Raw genomic sequence first — 14,721 nt, forward strand, 5'->3', positions numbered from 1 at the left:
CCTTCCAGTTCTGTGATTCTGTGATAAATGTTTCGTTTCAACCTTTTTGAAATGAAGCATTTTGATATTTTCAGTGAAATATGTTTTCCTATAATGGGGGAACTGTGATGGTTTTACTTGGGGGGTGGTGGTGGGTGGGAAGGGGGTGTGTGCACACCTATATATGCTCCATGAAACGTTTTTTATCTTGGTTATTCATTAAGGCAGTAATGGCTGAGCAGAAGCATATTACCCCACTGCCCTAAGTATTACACCTTGCTCGTTTCTGTGATCTCTGAGCCCCAGCAATTCCAGGCTATGAGCCCATAAAAAAAATTGAATCAAAAGTGTGAGCAGAAGTGTTGTCATCAATGTAGGGTTCAGAGTGAAATCCTAGTCCCACTGAGCTCAATGGGACTTTCGCTGTTAATGTCAAGGGGGCCAGAATTTCACCTTCTGTTTAGGTTTCAGAGTAACAGCCGTGTTAGTCTGTATTCGCAAAAAGAAAAGGAGTACTTGTGGCACCTTAGAGACTAACCAATTTATTTGAGCATGAGCTTTCGTGAGCTACAGCTCACTTCATCAGATGCATCTGATGAAGTGAGCTGTAGCTCACGAAAGCTCATGCTCAAATAAATTGGTTAGTCTCTAAGGTGCCACAAGTACTCCTTTTCTTTTTACCTTCTGTTTATATACTCTTTGGGGTATGGACCATCTTTGTGTGCTGTGTTTGTACAGCCCCTAGCACAGTGGGGTCCTAGTCCATGACCGAGGCATTACTACAGTACTACTAGTACTGAAAAAGAGTGATTGTATGGACCTTTAGATCAAGAACAAAGCAGGATTGCATTCACAAGAGTCTGTTAGCCACTATCGTCAATCCCAAGTGTTCACAAATCAGGAGTCAGAACAGTCCTGAAAATCACGTGTGTGATTTTAAAACCATGAGACTTAAAAAAAAAAAAAAAAAAAAATCTTTTTATTTGACTTCTGGTTTTTGAGCCTACAGGGGCCCCTGTTTTCAAGTGTTATGTCACAATCACAGGGGCTAGAGTAGTGGTGAGCAACCTGCAGCCCGCAGGCCACATGTGACCCGTCAGGGTAATCTGGTGGCGGTCTGCGAGACATTTTGCTGATGTTGCCCATCCGCAGGCACCTCCCGCTGCAGCTTCTAGTGGCTGCAGTTCTCTGTTCCCGGGCAATGGGAGCTGTGGGAAACGGTGCCTGCGGATGGTCAATGTCAACAAAATTTCTCATGGCCTGCCAGCGTATTACCCTGATGGGCCATGTGCAGTCTGTGGGCCGCAGGTTGCCCTCCACTGGGTTAGAGACTTGCTTTTATTTTAATTCAAGCTGAGATCATCCTATAATCACATGAGTCCAGGAGCTGGGGCTTTAGGAAACAGGCTGTCACAGGGCATGGCTGCCCCACCATGCTCCCTTCTGGTGGAGTGTGCCTCTGCAGGAGAAACCTGCCTCAGAGTCAGTTTCCACCTCTGAGGCAAGTCTTCTTGGCCTTCTGCACAGGGATCTGTGTTGGTGATTTCACTCTGTCTTGCAGCGAAGTCACTACACAAATTTAACCCCTCCCTGGGTAACAAAAGTTCAAGCCAACAAAAGGTTCTTCTGCTCCTTTTGGGCTCCTCTTTAGCCCACCTTCTGGGCTCAATTCTCAATCCTCTTTGGGCTACCTTTAGGTGCTTCCTTGCTCTGTTACAGAGCATTGACTCCCTGGTTGCTTTCCCTGGAGTCCCTCTCAGTCTACCACTCACTGGAGTTTCCCCCAGAAAATGCTGATTTGACAAAACTTAAAATGTTTTGCTGGAGTCTGACCTCCTATATAATACAAGCCGTTAAATTTCTCCAGCCCAATTACTTGTCTTTGACCAACATACATCTTCCAGAAGGGCAGCCAGTCAAGGCATCAAAAGATGGAGAATCCAACACTTCCTTTGGTCGTTTGTTCCAATAGTTAATCACGCTCACTGTTAAGAATGTCACAAAGGATCATCCCAGATCTCCTGAATCCCACCCTACGAGACCAGCTTCCCTCTAGAAGAAAGCCCCAAACAATTTCCTCCACTTATATTTGGAAATAACTTTTCTCCTCCCTTTTCAAAACTACGTGGTGATCAAGCCATGGGTTTAAAATGTATAACTCCAACTCATAAAACTCATCACTGCCCATTTACTAAAATACAAAGCTTTCATTTTTTCCAAGCAGGGACCACCAGGTTTATAGCAGGATGGCTCCCATCTGACACATCCACTTGAATTCAGAGTTGCAAGATTCAGAATTAATCCGATTCCTTCTGATCATCCCACAGCTGTTTCCTTCAGCAGAGCCAGTTACCGGGAACCTGCAAAAGATCTGTGATTTAAAATGTGATTTATTACTATCGATATGAGAAGATTTCAGGAGCTTCACCTGTTTGTCACTCTGAAGTCTAAAATGTCTGTGGAGTCAGTGTGAAGCGATGGAATGAGCTACAAGCATGGTTGAGGGTTTCTTTTGTTCAGAATATTGCCATGTTCAGTCACTAAATATCTTACAACTGATTGTGTCAAGATTATGGCTCCAAATGTGGCTGCAATTAGTGCTGGGTGAATAATGATTTTCCGGTTTGTTGGCAATTTAGTCCACACACAAAAAATTTGTTTCTTGCTGGACTGAAACCAAAACTTGCTGAGATTTTTGGCGAAACATAAAATAAAATTTAAAAAAGTCAGTTGGGATCAACACATTTTGACAAAATCGAAATGTTCTGTTTCGATTTTGACCATTTTAAGACTTTTTTTTTAATTTTAAAAACATAAAGTTAAAGAAAATTTTTAAATGAAAAGTAATTTCAAACCGAAAAATTGATATATTTTGTTTTCATAGGTACCACAGGCAGAAAGTACCATTGTCATCATTTAGTCTGACCTCCAGTATAACACAGGGCAGAGACCAGCTCCAGAGTAATTCCTAGAGCAGATTTTTTAGAAAAGTATCCAATCTTCATTTAAAAATTTCCAGTGATGGTGAATCCACCAAGATCCTTGGTAAATTGTTCCAATGGTTAATTACTCTCACTGTTAAAAATTTACACCTTATTTCCAGTCTGAATTTGTCTAGGTTCAGCTTCAAACCACAGGATTATGTTATACCTCTCTCTGCTAGATTGAAGATCCCATTATTAAATATTTGTTCCCCATGTAGATACTTATAGACAGTAATCAAGTCACCCCTTAACCTTCTCTTTGTTAAGCTAAATAGATTGAGCTCTTTGAGTCTAGTACTGTAAGGCATGTATTCTAATAATGTAATCATTCTTGTGGCTCTTCTCTGCACCCTCTCCAATTTATCAACATCCTGCTTGAATTGTGGACACCAAAACTGGATACAGGATTCCAGCCACTGTCGCACAGTGCCAAATACAGAGGTAAAATAACCTCTCTGCTCCTACTTGAGATCCCCGTTTATGCATCCCAGCATCGCTTTAACTCTTTTGGCCACAGCGTCAAGCTCATATTCAGCTGATTATCCACCACAACCCCCAAATCTTTTTCAGAGTCCCTGTTTCCCAGGATAGAGTCCCCCATCCTGTAAGTAGGGCCTGCGTTCTTTGTTCCTAGATGTCTACATTTACATTTAGCCATACTAAAACGCACATTGTTTGCTTGCGCCCAGTTTAACAAGCGATCTAGATCGCTCTGAATCAGTGACCTCTCCTCTTCATTGTTTACCATTCCCCAATGTTTTGAAAATATCTAAATGGAATGCTTTGATGGATCTATCAATCGATTGATTTTCTGAAATGAACAATTAGGTGGAGCCTCCATGAATTTGCAGAACATTTTGGTGTCACCGAATCTCTCTTTTTTGCCCAAAAAAGTTTTGGCAGAAAGTTTTAGCCTAGCTCTGTTGCATTCCTCATGCATCCATGAGTGGGAGGGAGAGGCATAAAAAGGAATGAGTTTAGCAATCGCTAATTCTTGAGGATGAAGAAGACCTTTCACTATCAGAAATTGGTCTAGTAAAAGATACTACCTCACCCACCTTATCTCTCTCAAATCCTGGGACCAACACGGCTACAACTTTCCTACCTCATGTAAACCAGTAACCAATTACAAACACTCACAGTCTTTGATCTAATGGGGAAGTGTTCACCCAGGTCCATTTCTTCTCTGGTGATTTAATGGTGAGTCCAATCCAAACAAGGTTTGTCCCTTGAGTAATGTTCTGTATGAACTCCTGCCAAGTGTGAGACAGATGCATCAGGGTGAATATAATTCTCTGGTTTCTTGTGTTCTCCTCATGGCCCATGGGAACCCCATGTCATTGAGAGCCCCATCGGACTGGAAAGATGTAGATAGAGGAAAGCACAGGGATAGGCCAGAAGGCCATACTCGCTCCTGAGAGTGGAAGCAGGAGAATGTGGGGGGAAGAGTCAGTGCAATATTCCTATGGCTCCTTAGACCAACAGCCCGGAGCAAGACCACGTCCTCTGCCCCTCCCATTTACCCACAAGCCCCTTCCTCGGTAGGGCTGTCTCTTCTGCCTGCAGTGGAAATACATTGATTTAAACCAGCTGGGGATCAGGTGCATGGAATTTTCCGTTGAGGATGTTTGGCGACATGGGACAGTCTAGTCCAGCTTGTTAAACCAAATATTCCATCTCTGAAATTCACCCTCATCCGCTGTGTTAGCAACATCCGTGGTAAACCATAACAAAACCTCCCCAGGCAAAGTTAAACCCTCAGCTTAGTTTCTTTACCATCTCCTCCCTGTCCTGGATCACCAGCATCTGAGACTTCCTCATTTCACAGTCTTTAAAGCTCTCACTCCAGAACTTACTCTCTTTAGAGACCCAATAGCATTTGTCCCTGTGAGGCAGCCAGTCCCGGGGGCAGACTTTGCACCCAGAGCCATCTGGAAGGAGACATAAAAGCAGGGACTTCATCAGCGGAGTTGAGGATTCTGCGGGGGGAGCTCAGGCTGGGAGAGCAGGGATCTGCAGTTTGGGACTGAGGGGCACTGGCCGAGTTGGAGGAGAGGGGGGATGCAGGGATGGGACAGAAGGGGGGCTTCTGGTCAGGACCTAGCTAAAAACCAGAAAAATGTGACAGGTTTCAGCGTGGTAGCCGTGTTAGTCTGTATCAGCAAAAACAACGAGGAGTCCTTGGGGCACTTTAGAGACTAACACATTTATTTGGGCCAAAGCTTTCGTTTTTTCCACTCCATGCATCTGATGAAGTGGGCTTTAGCCCACAAAAACTTAGGCCCAGATAAATGTGTTCGTCTCTAAGGTGCCACGAGGACTCCTGATTTATTTAGAAAAATGTGAGTAAAGGCTGAGAACTACCCTGAGTGACCACTAGATGTCTCAGCTGACCTACAAAACTGGCCCCAAGAATGCGTTATGACTCTTAACAGTCAGGCCACACCAAGCAGAAATGACGGGGGCTGGTGGAGGAAATTACAGTTATGGGCCTATGGCCTATTTCTGCTGGACACGCCACCTTGCCACCTCTGCAATCGGTGTAGGTGCCAAATCTAGACGCAGCCAAACATCCACAGAAATATTCCAAGGAATCGGTTTGAACTTTGAACCTCCCAGTGGAAGTTGGTTACCTTGTGCTAGCAAAGTGTATGCCGCATCCCCCTCCAATAGCGAGTCCACAGAAAGGAGAATAACTTTAACATAAGAACATAACAATGGCCTACTAGGTCACAGCAAGGGTCCATCTAGCCCACTGTCCTGTCTTCCGACAGTGGCCAATGCCAGGTGCCCCAGAGGAAATGAGCAGAACAGGTAATCATCAAGTGATCCATCCCCTGTCTTCCATTCCCAGCTTCTGGAAAACAGAGGCTAGGGACACCATCCCTGCCCATTCTGGCTAATAGCCATTGATGGACCTATCCTCCATGAATTTATCTAGTTCTTTTTTGAACCCTGTTATGGTCTTGGCCTTCACAACATCCTCTGGCAAGGAGTTCCACAGGTTGACTGTGCATTGTGTGAAGAAATACTTCCTTTTGTTTGTTTTAAACCTGCTGCCTATTCATTTCATTGGGTGACCCCTGGTTCTTGTGTTGTGAGGAGGAGTAAACACTTCCTTATCTACTTTCTCTACACCAGTCATGATTTTATAGACCTCAACCATATCTCCCCTTAGCTGTCTCTTTTCCAAGCTGAAAAGTCCCAGTCTTATTAATCTCTCCTCATATAGAGACTGTTCCATACCCCTAATAATTTTTGTTGCCCTTTTCTGAATCTTTTCCAATTCCAATATGTCTTTTTTGAGATTGGGTGACCACGTCTGCGTGCAGTATTCAAGATCTGGGCATACCATCAATTTATATAGAGACAAGATGATATTTTCTGTCCTATTATCTATCCCTTTCTTAATTATTCCCAGCATTCTGTTTGCTTTTTTGACTGCCGCTGCACATTGAGTGGATGTTTTCAGAGAACTATCCACAAAGACTCCAAGATCTCTTTCTTGAGTGGTAACAGCTCATTTAGACCCCATCATTCTATATGTATAGTTGGGATTATGCTTTCCAATGTGCATTACTTTGCATTTATCAACATTAAATTTCATTTGCCATTTTGTTGCCCAGTCACCCAATTTTGAGAGATCCTTTTGAAGCTCTTTGTAGTTTGCCTGGGTCTTAACTATCTTTAGTAATTTTGTATCATCTGCAAATTTTGCCACCTCACTGTTTACCCTTTTTCCCAGATCATTAATGAATATGTTAAATAGGACTGGTCCTAACTTTCTACTTCTGTCAGCTATTGGAGTTACTCCTTTAGCTCACCCAGTAGAAGTCTGTGCTATAGGACCTGGGGTTCAAACCCCACTGATGACCCTTCCCGGTGGTGTGAAATGTGCATAGTAACCCAGCGTCCGAAGGAGGTGAGGTTACCTGCAGAGCTGCCGGGTGGTGTGTCACACAGACGCTGCCTCAAGTGAGACACCAGCTCCTCCAGGGATGCGTTGCCTGCTGCTCCAGCCTGTTCTTCCTGAGCTGGACCCTGGAAAACTTAGCAGCATCCAGCAGAGCTGGGGTTAGGAAATTGCCTGGCAGTGTGTGATTGTAATAAAGCATCAGACAATGTGGATCGGGGTCAGTTAGGCAGAAAGGCAGAGGGAGAAGACCAGATGTTAAATATTTTAGTGGGGGGGAATCTGTGGTTCTCCTGCCTTGGATTATTGCTAGCTCCAGCCTAAGTATCCAGTTGAAACTGTCAAGGGCTAGTGTACCGGGTTTTCCTTTTGGATGTTTGGAGAGGATAAAGCTGGTGGGACAAAAAGAAAGGAAGGGTGGTTTGCGGCTCATATTCATGCAAAATTTCCAATGAAGTTGATGAATGTTTGACTGACGTAGGGTGGGTCTTGTGGTTAAGGTAGTGGATGGAGGTGTGGTTTCAATTCCTAGTTCTGCCACAGACTCAGTGACTGGGGAAGTCACTGCATCTCTGTGTGCAACCTGTGCCTCAGTTTACCACTTGTGATATGGGAGTACAGAGCCTTCCTTTGTTTTTCTTGTCTATCAAGATGGTGAATTGTTTGGGGCAGGGACTGTTTTTCTCCATGTGTCTGTGCAGCACCTGGCACACTGGGGCCCTGATCTCAGCTGGGGCAGGGACGTCTTTCCCTGTGTGTCTGGGCAGCGCCCGGCACAACGGGGCCCTGATCTCAGCTGGGGCAGGGACTGTCTCTCGCTGTGTGTCTGTGCAGCTCCTGGCACAATTAATTGAGTTAGAGAAAAAATTGTAGTACATAGGCTTGGAAGAATTTGATTTTTATCGGTAAACGTTGACTTCACCAAATACAAACTAATGAAAAAATATTTATGGATAATAATCTAATTTTACTTGTATATTTTGACATGTGATATTGACAATTTCTGTGTGAACTGTTATAAAGCTTTCACTTTTAGAATCACGTCTGCCGTCATTAAATATTTGTTGTCTGACCCCACTGTTGTCCTACCACCCCATAATTTCCCACAACTGTGAACATTTAAATAGATAAAAATACAAAAAGCTTAATACCCGTAATTTTTCACAGCTGTGAAAACGTAGTTTGCGAAAAATTTTAAAAATGCTTTAAAATAAACATTGATATTATCTGTCGAAATTATAAAGATCAATTGAAATCTGCCAAACCTAGTCATACTGTTACTTAGAGAAGGTGTTAGCACTCTAGAAATCTATCTAAAACAGGCTGCATTTGATCAATTTTAAAAACCGGATGGGATCCCAGACACTTACCCCAGGTGCCGATTGTAATCCCCGCTAATGTCAGAATGATACACCAGGCCCCCAGAGCTCCTAGGGCAATTTTGTAACAATGGGGACTTGTAGGCGACTCTGGAAGATGAAAGATTTAGTGAAACATCATCATTAATTCATTAACTCTAGCAAAGGGGTCTGAATAGGAAAGATACTAGGTCAGAAGTAAATGTTATCATCGGCCCTGAATATAAGTTCCAAAATTCTCCCTGCAGCCAATCAGTGTGTTGCCAGAGGACGCCTGGGCTTGTGGTTAAGACACTGTGGATTGTGGTTTAATTCCTTGCTGGGCCAGGGCCACAGATTCCTTGTCTCACTCTGGGCAACTTCTCTCAATCTCAGCTACTGCGGTGATGAGCGTGGGATTGGAATCAAGTAGAATCGCCTATGTCTCATTTCCCCCCCATCTGGACAGGGAAAATAATTCTCTCTTTAGGCTGTAAATTCTTTAGGGGAGAGACTGTTTCTGGTTATATATCTGTATATCACCTAGCGCATAAAGGTACCGATCATGGATGGCGTCTCTAGGCGCTATTGTAAAACAAAGACAAAATAATAACAATAAGAAATACTATTGTCAGCTCCAGCGGCTGGTCGGTAAGACGGTCGTTTATACTGAGGTTTTAAAAAATAGCCCTGCCACATTATTTCAGCGGGAAATACTGGAAATCTGCAAACCTAACCTGCCTGAGAAGAGGAAGCCTTCAGACCAGAATAACAACTGCACATTGACCACTGACAATACCAGAGTCCAGATTCAAGTAAGGCCTCTCTCTACTCCAGAGTATTGTCCACACAACCAGTGGCCCTAAACTCCGTCATCACGAACACTGCAGCTGTATATTGTGTTAGTAATATAATTACACCAAGAGGTTCCGACTGAAATTGGGGCCCTAATTGTGCTGTGCCCTGTACACGTTCCTGGTAAGAGACCCATCCCTTCCCCAAAGAGCTTACAAAATAAGGAAGCAAGACAGACAAGTGGTCGGAGGGGGAAAGGAGATGCCCAAGGCCTCAGAACCAGGATTAGAACCCAGATCTAGCCCACACGGCCTCTCATACCCAGGGAAAATGCTTTCTACTCGTCCTCTCCTTGAAACCTTTGACATAAAAATCAGATCTCAACGGCGGTATGTCCCAAATTGAAGATGTTCTACGTCAATACCTTGGCGTACATCTGGAGACGGACTGGCTGAGTTTCCCCTCTTCGGTCGGAGGTTCAGTACCGTGTAACCTTCGTCGTCCTCCATCTTCCCCAAACTCAGCGGAGCTGCACCTTCAAACAAACAGATCAAAATGAGAACTAAGTGCCCACAAGAGTGAAACTGACCCGCTGCAGCCTTTACGAGAAGTCCTGGCAGCTTCTCGGGACTGTGAAACCACACAGGAAATTTAGATGCACGAGTGGAAACATACGGCCCAATTCTCAGGTCCAGCTGAGAGGCGCTCTGGTGACAAAAGTCCTTGATGCTGCTGTTTTTTCGTTCAGAAACATTTTCGAACAGAAAATGTCTTTTTTTCTCGATCAAAATCTTCATGAAAATGTTCATTTCTTTGAATATGTTTGCTGGGTTTTGTCCCCTGTAGCGGTTACCCCGCTCCTATTAGGAAAGGAGTGAGAGCAGCTGAGGGAGGCTGGCCACAGGTGTGGCCAGCTCAGTCATGGCACAGCTGGCCCTGATAAAAGGGCTGTGAGTGAGGAGCCAGGTCAGTCTCACTCCAGCCTTGGAGTGAGATGGGCCTGACTGCCTGCACAGGGTACCTTCAATGGGGCAGGGCTAGGCTAGGCTAGGCTAGGCTAGGCTGAGGAGAGGAGAGGAGAGGAGAGGAGAGGAGCACGCCTGGTGACCTCCCAGGCTGAGGCCTTGCAGGGAGGCCTAAGGAGGTACTGGGGCTGCAGAGGGGCAGCCTGGGAATAGGCAGAGGCAGCTGGTCCAATCCCCTTGCCAGTGATGAGTGGCCATTACAGACTGCAGTTTGCCCTGGTGAGAGGGGGCTAGATGATGACTGGTAGTAGTCACTGTGGCGGGGTGGGGTTCCCCTCGGAGGGGAGACCAAGAATATGGAGGTGCTGCTGTGGGGCAGCACCCCAAGGGAAAGGGGCACCGGGGGCCTGAGGCAGGAGGGACACTGGCCAGCAGGGGGCGCTCCTGAGCTGGATGAGCTAATTCCCAGGACAACCAGCAGGAGGCGCCGCACCGGTGAGTCTGCACCCTGTTACACCCCCAAAGAAGTGCTTTTCTGCTTTTTTTCCTCTCCTTTCACTTTCTTTTTCTTTTTGTGTGGATTTGGATAACAATCTTCAGGAGAGATCACAGGATGACCATTGGTAGCTGGGGTGAAACGTTAGCGACTTCCTTAAGGTTACTATGGTGATATGGTGACATCAGTGTTAATGAATATCAGGGGAACAAATAAGTTGGCTTATGAGAAATGGGTCACCCCAGAAGTAATGGGGTGTGGGCGTTCAAATGAGGAAAGGGGGTGGAAACCTTCATCAATATGGGTGAACCCCAGTGGGCGCCACTTAACACATTATAAAAGCTGCGTGCCGTGGTGCAGGCCAGGATGCGGAGGGAGAGGGGGAGACAGCAGGAGGATGGCCCTGGTGGTGGTGGTGATGAGGTGAGGATGAACACATCAGGGTTTTCCACAAGGCAGGGTGTGAGTAATGCAAATACTATGCGTGCTGTATTATTGTGATAGAAAAGGCGTATCCTGTGACAAGGTGTATAACCCCTCACTGGACAGGAGGGGGTCAATGAACAGCTATGGACTAAGGAGGCCCCACCCCTATACCCTTGCCGAGCATGCTTGGGTTGGAGGTGAGGTTTAAAAGCCAGCCAGGGAGCTCAGTCTGAGGCTGGCAAGCCAGGGAGGAGGACATTCCCTGGGAGCTCCAGGGAAGAACCGCTGCTGAGTCCGCATCGAGCCGACTACATCCAGAGACTAGAAGCTCTGAAGGTGACACCTCCCTCAGATGCAGGCAGTGGCTAGGTAGGGTACGGACTAAGGTAGGAATAGATCCACGGAAGCTGGCTGAAGGCTGAAGCCAGACAGAGATGGGTGCACAGCCAAACCGGTCTCTCAGAGCCCTGGGTCAGAACCTGGTGGAGTGGGACGGCCCAGGTGCCCCAACCCCACCTGAACTGGGGCCACTAGGCAGGAGACCCCTAAACCATGCCCTGATCACACATATCATGCTCTTCAGCTCCGAAGAGAGGAGATGGTTAAAGTCCCTTCACTTACAAAATGAGCCTCCTTTTGAGCACCTTGTCTCTTTAGATTGTACATTCTTTGGCTCAAGGACTGCATCTCACTGTATGTGCAGCCGGCTTCCAACAGAATGGGTTCCCCAGCCTAATTTGACCCATTTGCTGTGCTGCCATAATATACATAGAATCGTAGGACTGGAAGGGACCTCGAGAGGTCATCTAGTCCAAACCCCTGCATGCATACAGTGTTATTAGGGCATTATTGCTAATAGAAACGTAGCACTCTAAGATGCTGACCGTTAAGCAAAATATCACTGGGGTTGGAACTTGTGTATTAGCTTATTAAGGAGACTTATGATGGCTGCCTAGATAATTATTGTTCTGTGTACTCTACTAGAATTTAGGAACATAGGAATTGCCAGATTGGATCAGAACTGAGGTCCCTCCAGTCTCCCTGTCTCTGACAGTGGCCAGTACCAGCTGCCACAGGGAAAGAACCCACGTGAGTTTTCATCCTGATTTATAATAGATTCTAGATCTCTCAGAGAGAGACTAATGGCTTAAACTCTGCAGCGGGAGAGTTAATGTCCTGCTAATGGTAATCCGATAACGATAACATAATGGAAATCCATTGTTCTCCATGACCACCGAACATAGGACAAGAAGTACACACACAGACTCTGCCCTAGCTGAGATCCAGGGTTTTGTGCTGGGCGCCGCACAGACACAGAGCGAGAGGGAGTCCCTGCCCAAAAGAGTTTACATTCAGAGGCCGCACAGTCAGCTGGTGGCAGATCCGCTCCACCTGTTACCTCCGGCCTGTTCTTACAAAAGGAATTTCTACCCCAGTTGAGATCCCCGAAGCTCAGAAACCTGTCAACAGATCCAGCTAATTTTCACTGCCATATAATCCTCCTTCTGTGCTGTTTCCCCATCTCACTTACCCCACCTTCAGCTACCACTACCCCCTAAAATATACACAGCCACTCAAAGGACAAATGATAGGGAGATTTTGGCAATTGCCTCCTAAATGAAGATTGGGACTACATCATCTCCTAGTCATTTGTAACTGTGATCTTTGTGTCTATGTTTGCAAATTTTGTTAATGCCAACCCCATGCTTTTAAAAATAACGAGTCAGGCCCCACAAAATGACAAGGTTATTGTAAAAAAAAAAAAAAAATCTTGAGAAATTTTTTGTTGTGGGGGTGGGGAACCAAACAAACTAAATCATGGGTTCTTTTTCTGATTTCTGAGCCTCTAGGGGTCAGGTTTTTAAGTCTTTCTCCATAACTGTGAAAGGTAAAAACTTACTGTTTATTAAAATAAAAAACCTGAGCTGCTCACATGATTCCAGGAGCTGGGGCTTTTCAGAAAAACACCAGCTATCTTGAGGTGCACGATAAAATCAGGCAAGCGGGCAGCACTGAAATGTTACGGGAGAATGTTGAAGTTGGGATTGTTCTGCAATTCAGAGGCTGTGATCATGAGCAGCAAATGATTATTTGGCTTATTGGTGGAGTCCCTTCATTGTTCGTTCTCAGACATTCTACGGTGGCGAGGGTTGAACTTCTTTTACAACAGTGTTAAGATGGTTTTTGGGATATCAGCGGGGTTCCCACTGCACCCCACTTTCACCTTTGGCTTATTGAATCTGGCATTTTATTACTCATTTTAATTATCGAGCCATTTTATTATTGGGATTGTGATCTTGCAAACAGTTAAGCACACACTTAGTGATAAGCATGTGTGTAGCTGTTTACATTGTCCGAATCTTGAACTGTAAACTCTACGGGGCAGGGATTATCTCTTGCTGTGTGTCTGGGCAGCGCCCGGCACAATGAGGCCCTGATCTCAGCTGGGGCAGGGTCTGTCTCTCGCTGTGTGTCTGGGCAGCGCCCAGCACAATGAGGCCCTGGTCTCAGGGCCTCTGTCCCACTTCACAATATTAGCAGTAAATAAATAAAAATCTGGACAGCAACATAATGTTTTTACAAAAGTTTATTTTCCCATAGAAGTGAACGTTCAATGCATCCAGCAAGGACACACAGATGGGGTCTGCAACAAGGGAAAGGCGTTGCAGCCTGTAAAGGGTTAACTGGTCACATGGCTAGTTGGGGCAGCATATTAGAGGAAGCTGGGTTAAAGGGGAACGAAGTGGGGGTGGAAGTGGAGGTTCCCTGGGAATGGGGGCAGGGAGATAGGAAGGAATTGTGAAGGGAGGTTCTGAGACTTAGTATTTTGGGGGGAAGGGGCTCCAAGCTGGGAGGGTTGGTCCCTATCTGCTCCCAGGCCCGTTCCAGCCTTCTTGGTCCCACTCTTACCCTCATAGAATCATAGAATATCAGGGTTGGAAGGGACCCCTGAAGGTCATCTAGTCCAACCCCCTGCTCGAAGCAGGACCAATTCCCAGTTAAATCATCCCAGCCAGGGCTTTGTCAAGCCTGACCTTAAAAACTTCCAAGGAAGGAGATTCCACCACCTCCCTAGGCAACGCATTCCAGTGTTTCACCACCCTCTTAGTGAAAAAGTTTTTCCTAATATCCAATCTAAACCTCCCCCACTGCAACTTGAAGCCATTACTCCTCGTTCTGTCATCTGCTACCATTGAGAACAGTCTAGAGCCATCCTCTTTGGAACCCCCTTTCAGGTAGTTGAAAGCAGCTATCAAATCCCCCCTCATTCTTCTCTTCTGCAGGCTAAACAATCCCAGCTCCCTCAGCCTCTCCTCATAAGTCATGTGTTCTAGACCCCTAATCATTTTTGTTGCCCTTCGCTGGACTCTCTCCAATTTATCCACATCCTTCTTGTAGTGTGGGGCCCAAAACTGGACACAGTACTCCAGATGAGGCCTCACCAATGTCGAATAGAGGGGGACGATCACGTCCCTCGATCTGCTCGCTATGCCCCTACGTATACATCCCAAAATGCCATTGGCCTTCTTGGCAACAAGGGCACACTGCTGACTCATATCCAGCTTCTCGTCCACTGTCACCCCTAGGTCCTTTTCCGCAGAACTGCTGCCTAGCCATTCGGTCCCTAGTCTGTAGCGGTGCATTGGATTCTTCCGTCCTAAGTGCAGGACCCTGCACTTATCCTTATTGAACCTCATCAGATTTCTTTTGGCCCAATCCTCCAATTTGTCTAGGTCCTTCTGTATCCTATCCCTCCCCTCCAGCGTATCTACCACTCCTCCCAGTTTAGTATCGTCCGCAAATTTGCTGAGAGTGCAATCCACAC

The 14,721-nt window shown here is 45.9% G+C and overlaps 1 protein-coding gene across 1 annotated transcript; it reads right to left on the minus strand.

The window, feature by feature from the left end:
* Window positions 1–2,163: 2,163 nt before the first annotated feature.
* On the minus strand, window positions 2,164–9,528 carry LOC144275079 (killer cell lectin-like receptor subfamily F member 1). Its single transcript, XM_077834190.1, has 6 exons — window positions 9,433–9,528; window positions 8,247–8,345; window positions 6,896–7,012; window positions 4,740–4,894; window positions 4,104–4,216; window positions 2,164–2,339 (listed from the first exon to the last, which is right to left on the minus strand). Exons 1-6 carry the CDS (start codon window positions 9,515–9,517, stop codon window positions 2,216–2,218), a joined length of 693 nt encoding a protein of 230 aa, XP_077690316.1. The 5' UTR covers window positions 9,518–9,528; the 3' UTR covers window positions 2,164–2,215.
* Between the last annotated feature and the right edge of the window lie 5,193 nt (window positions 9,529–14,721).

This window comes from Eretmochelys imbricata, chromosome 14 (assembly GCF_965152235.1).
Source record: "Eretmochelys imbricata isolate rEreImb1 chromosome 14, rEreImb1.hap1, whole genome shotgun sequence".
Classification (NCBI taxonomy): Eukaryota; Metazoa; Chordata; order Testudines; family Cheloniidae; genus Eretmochelys; species Eretmochelys imbricata.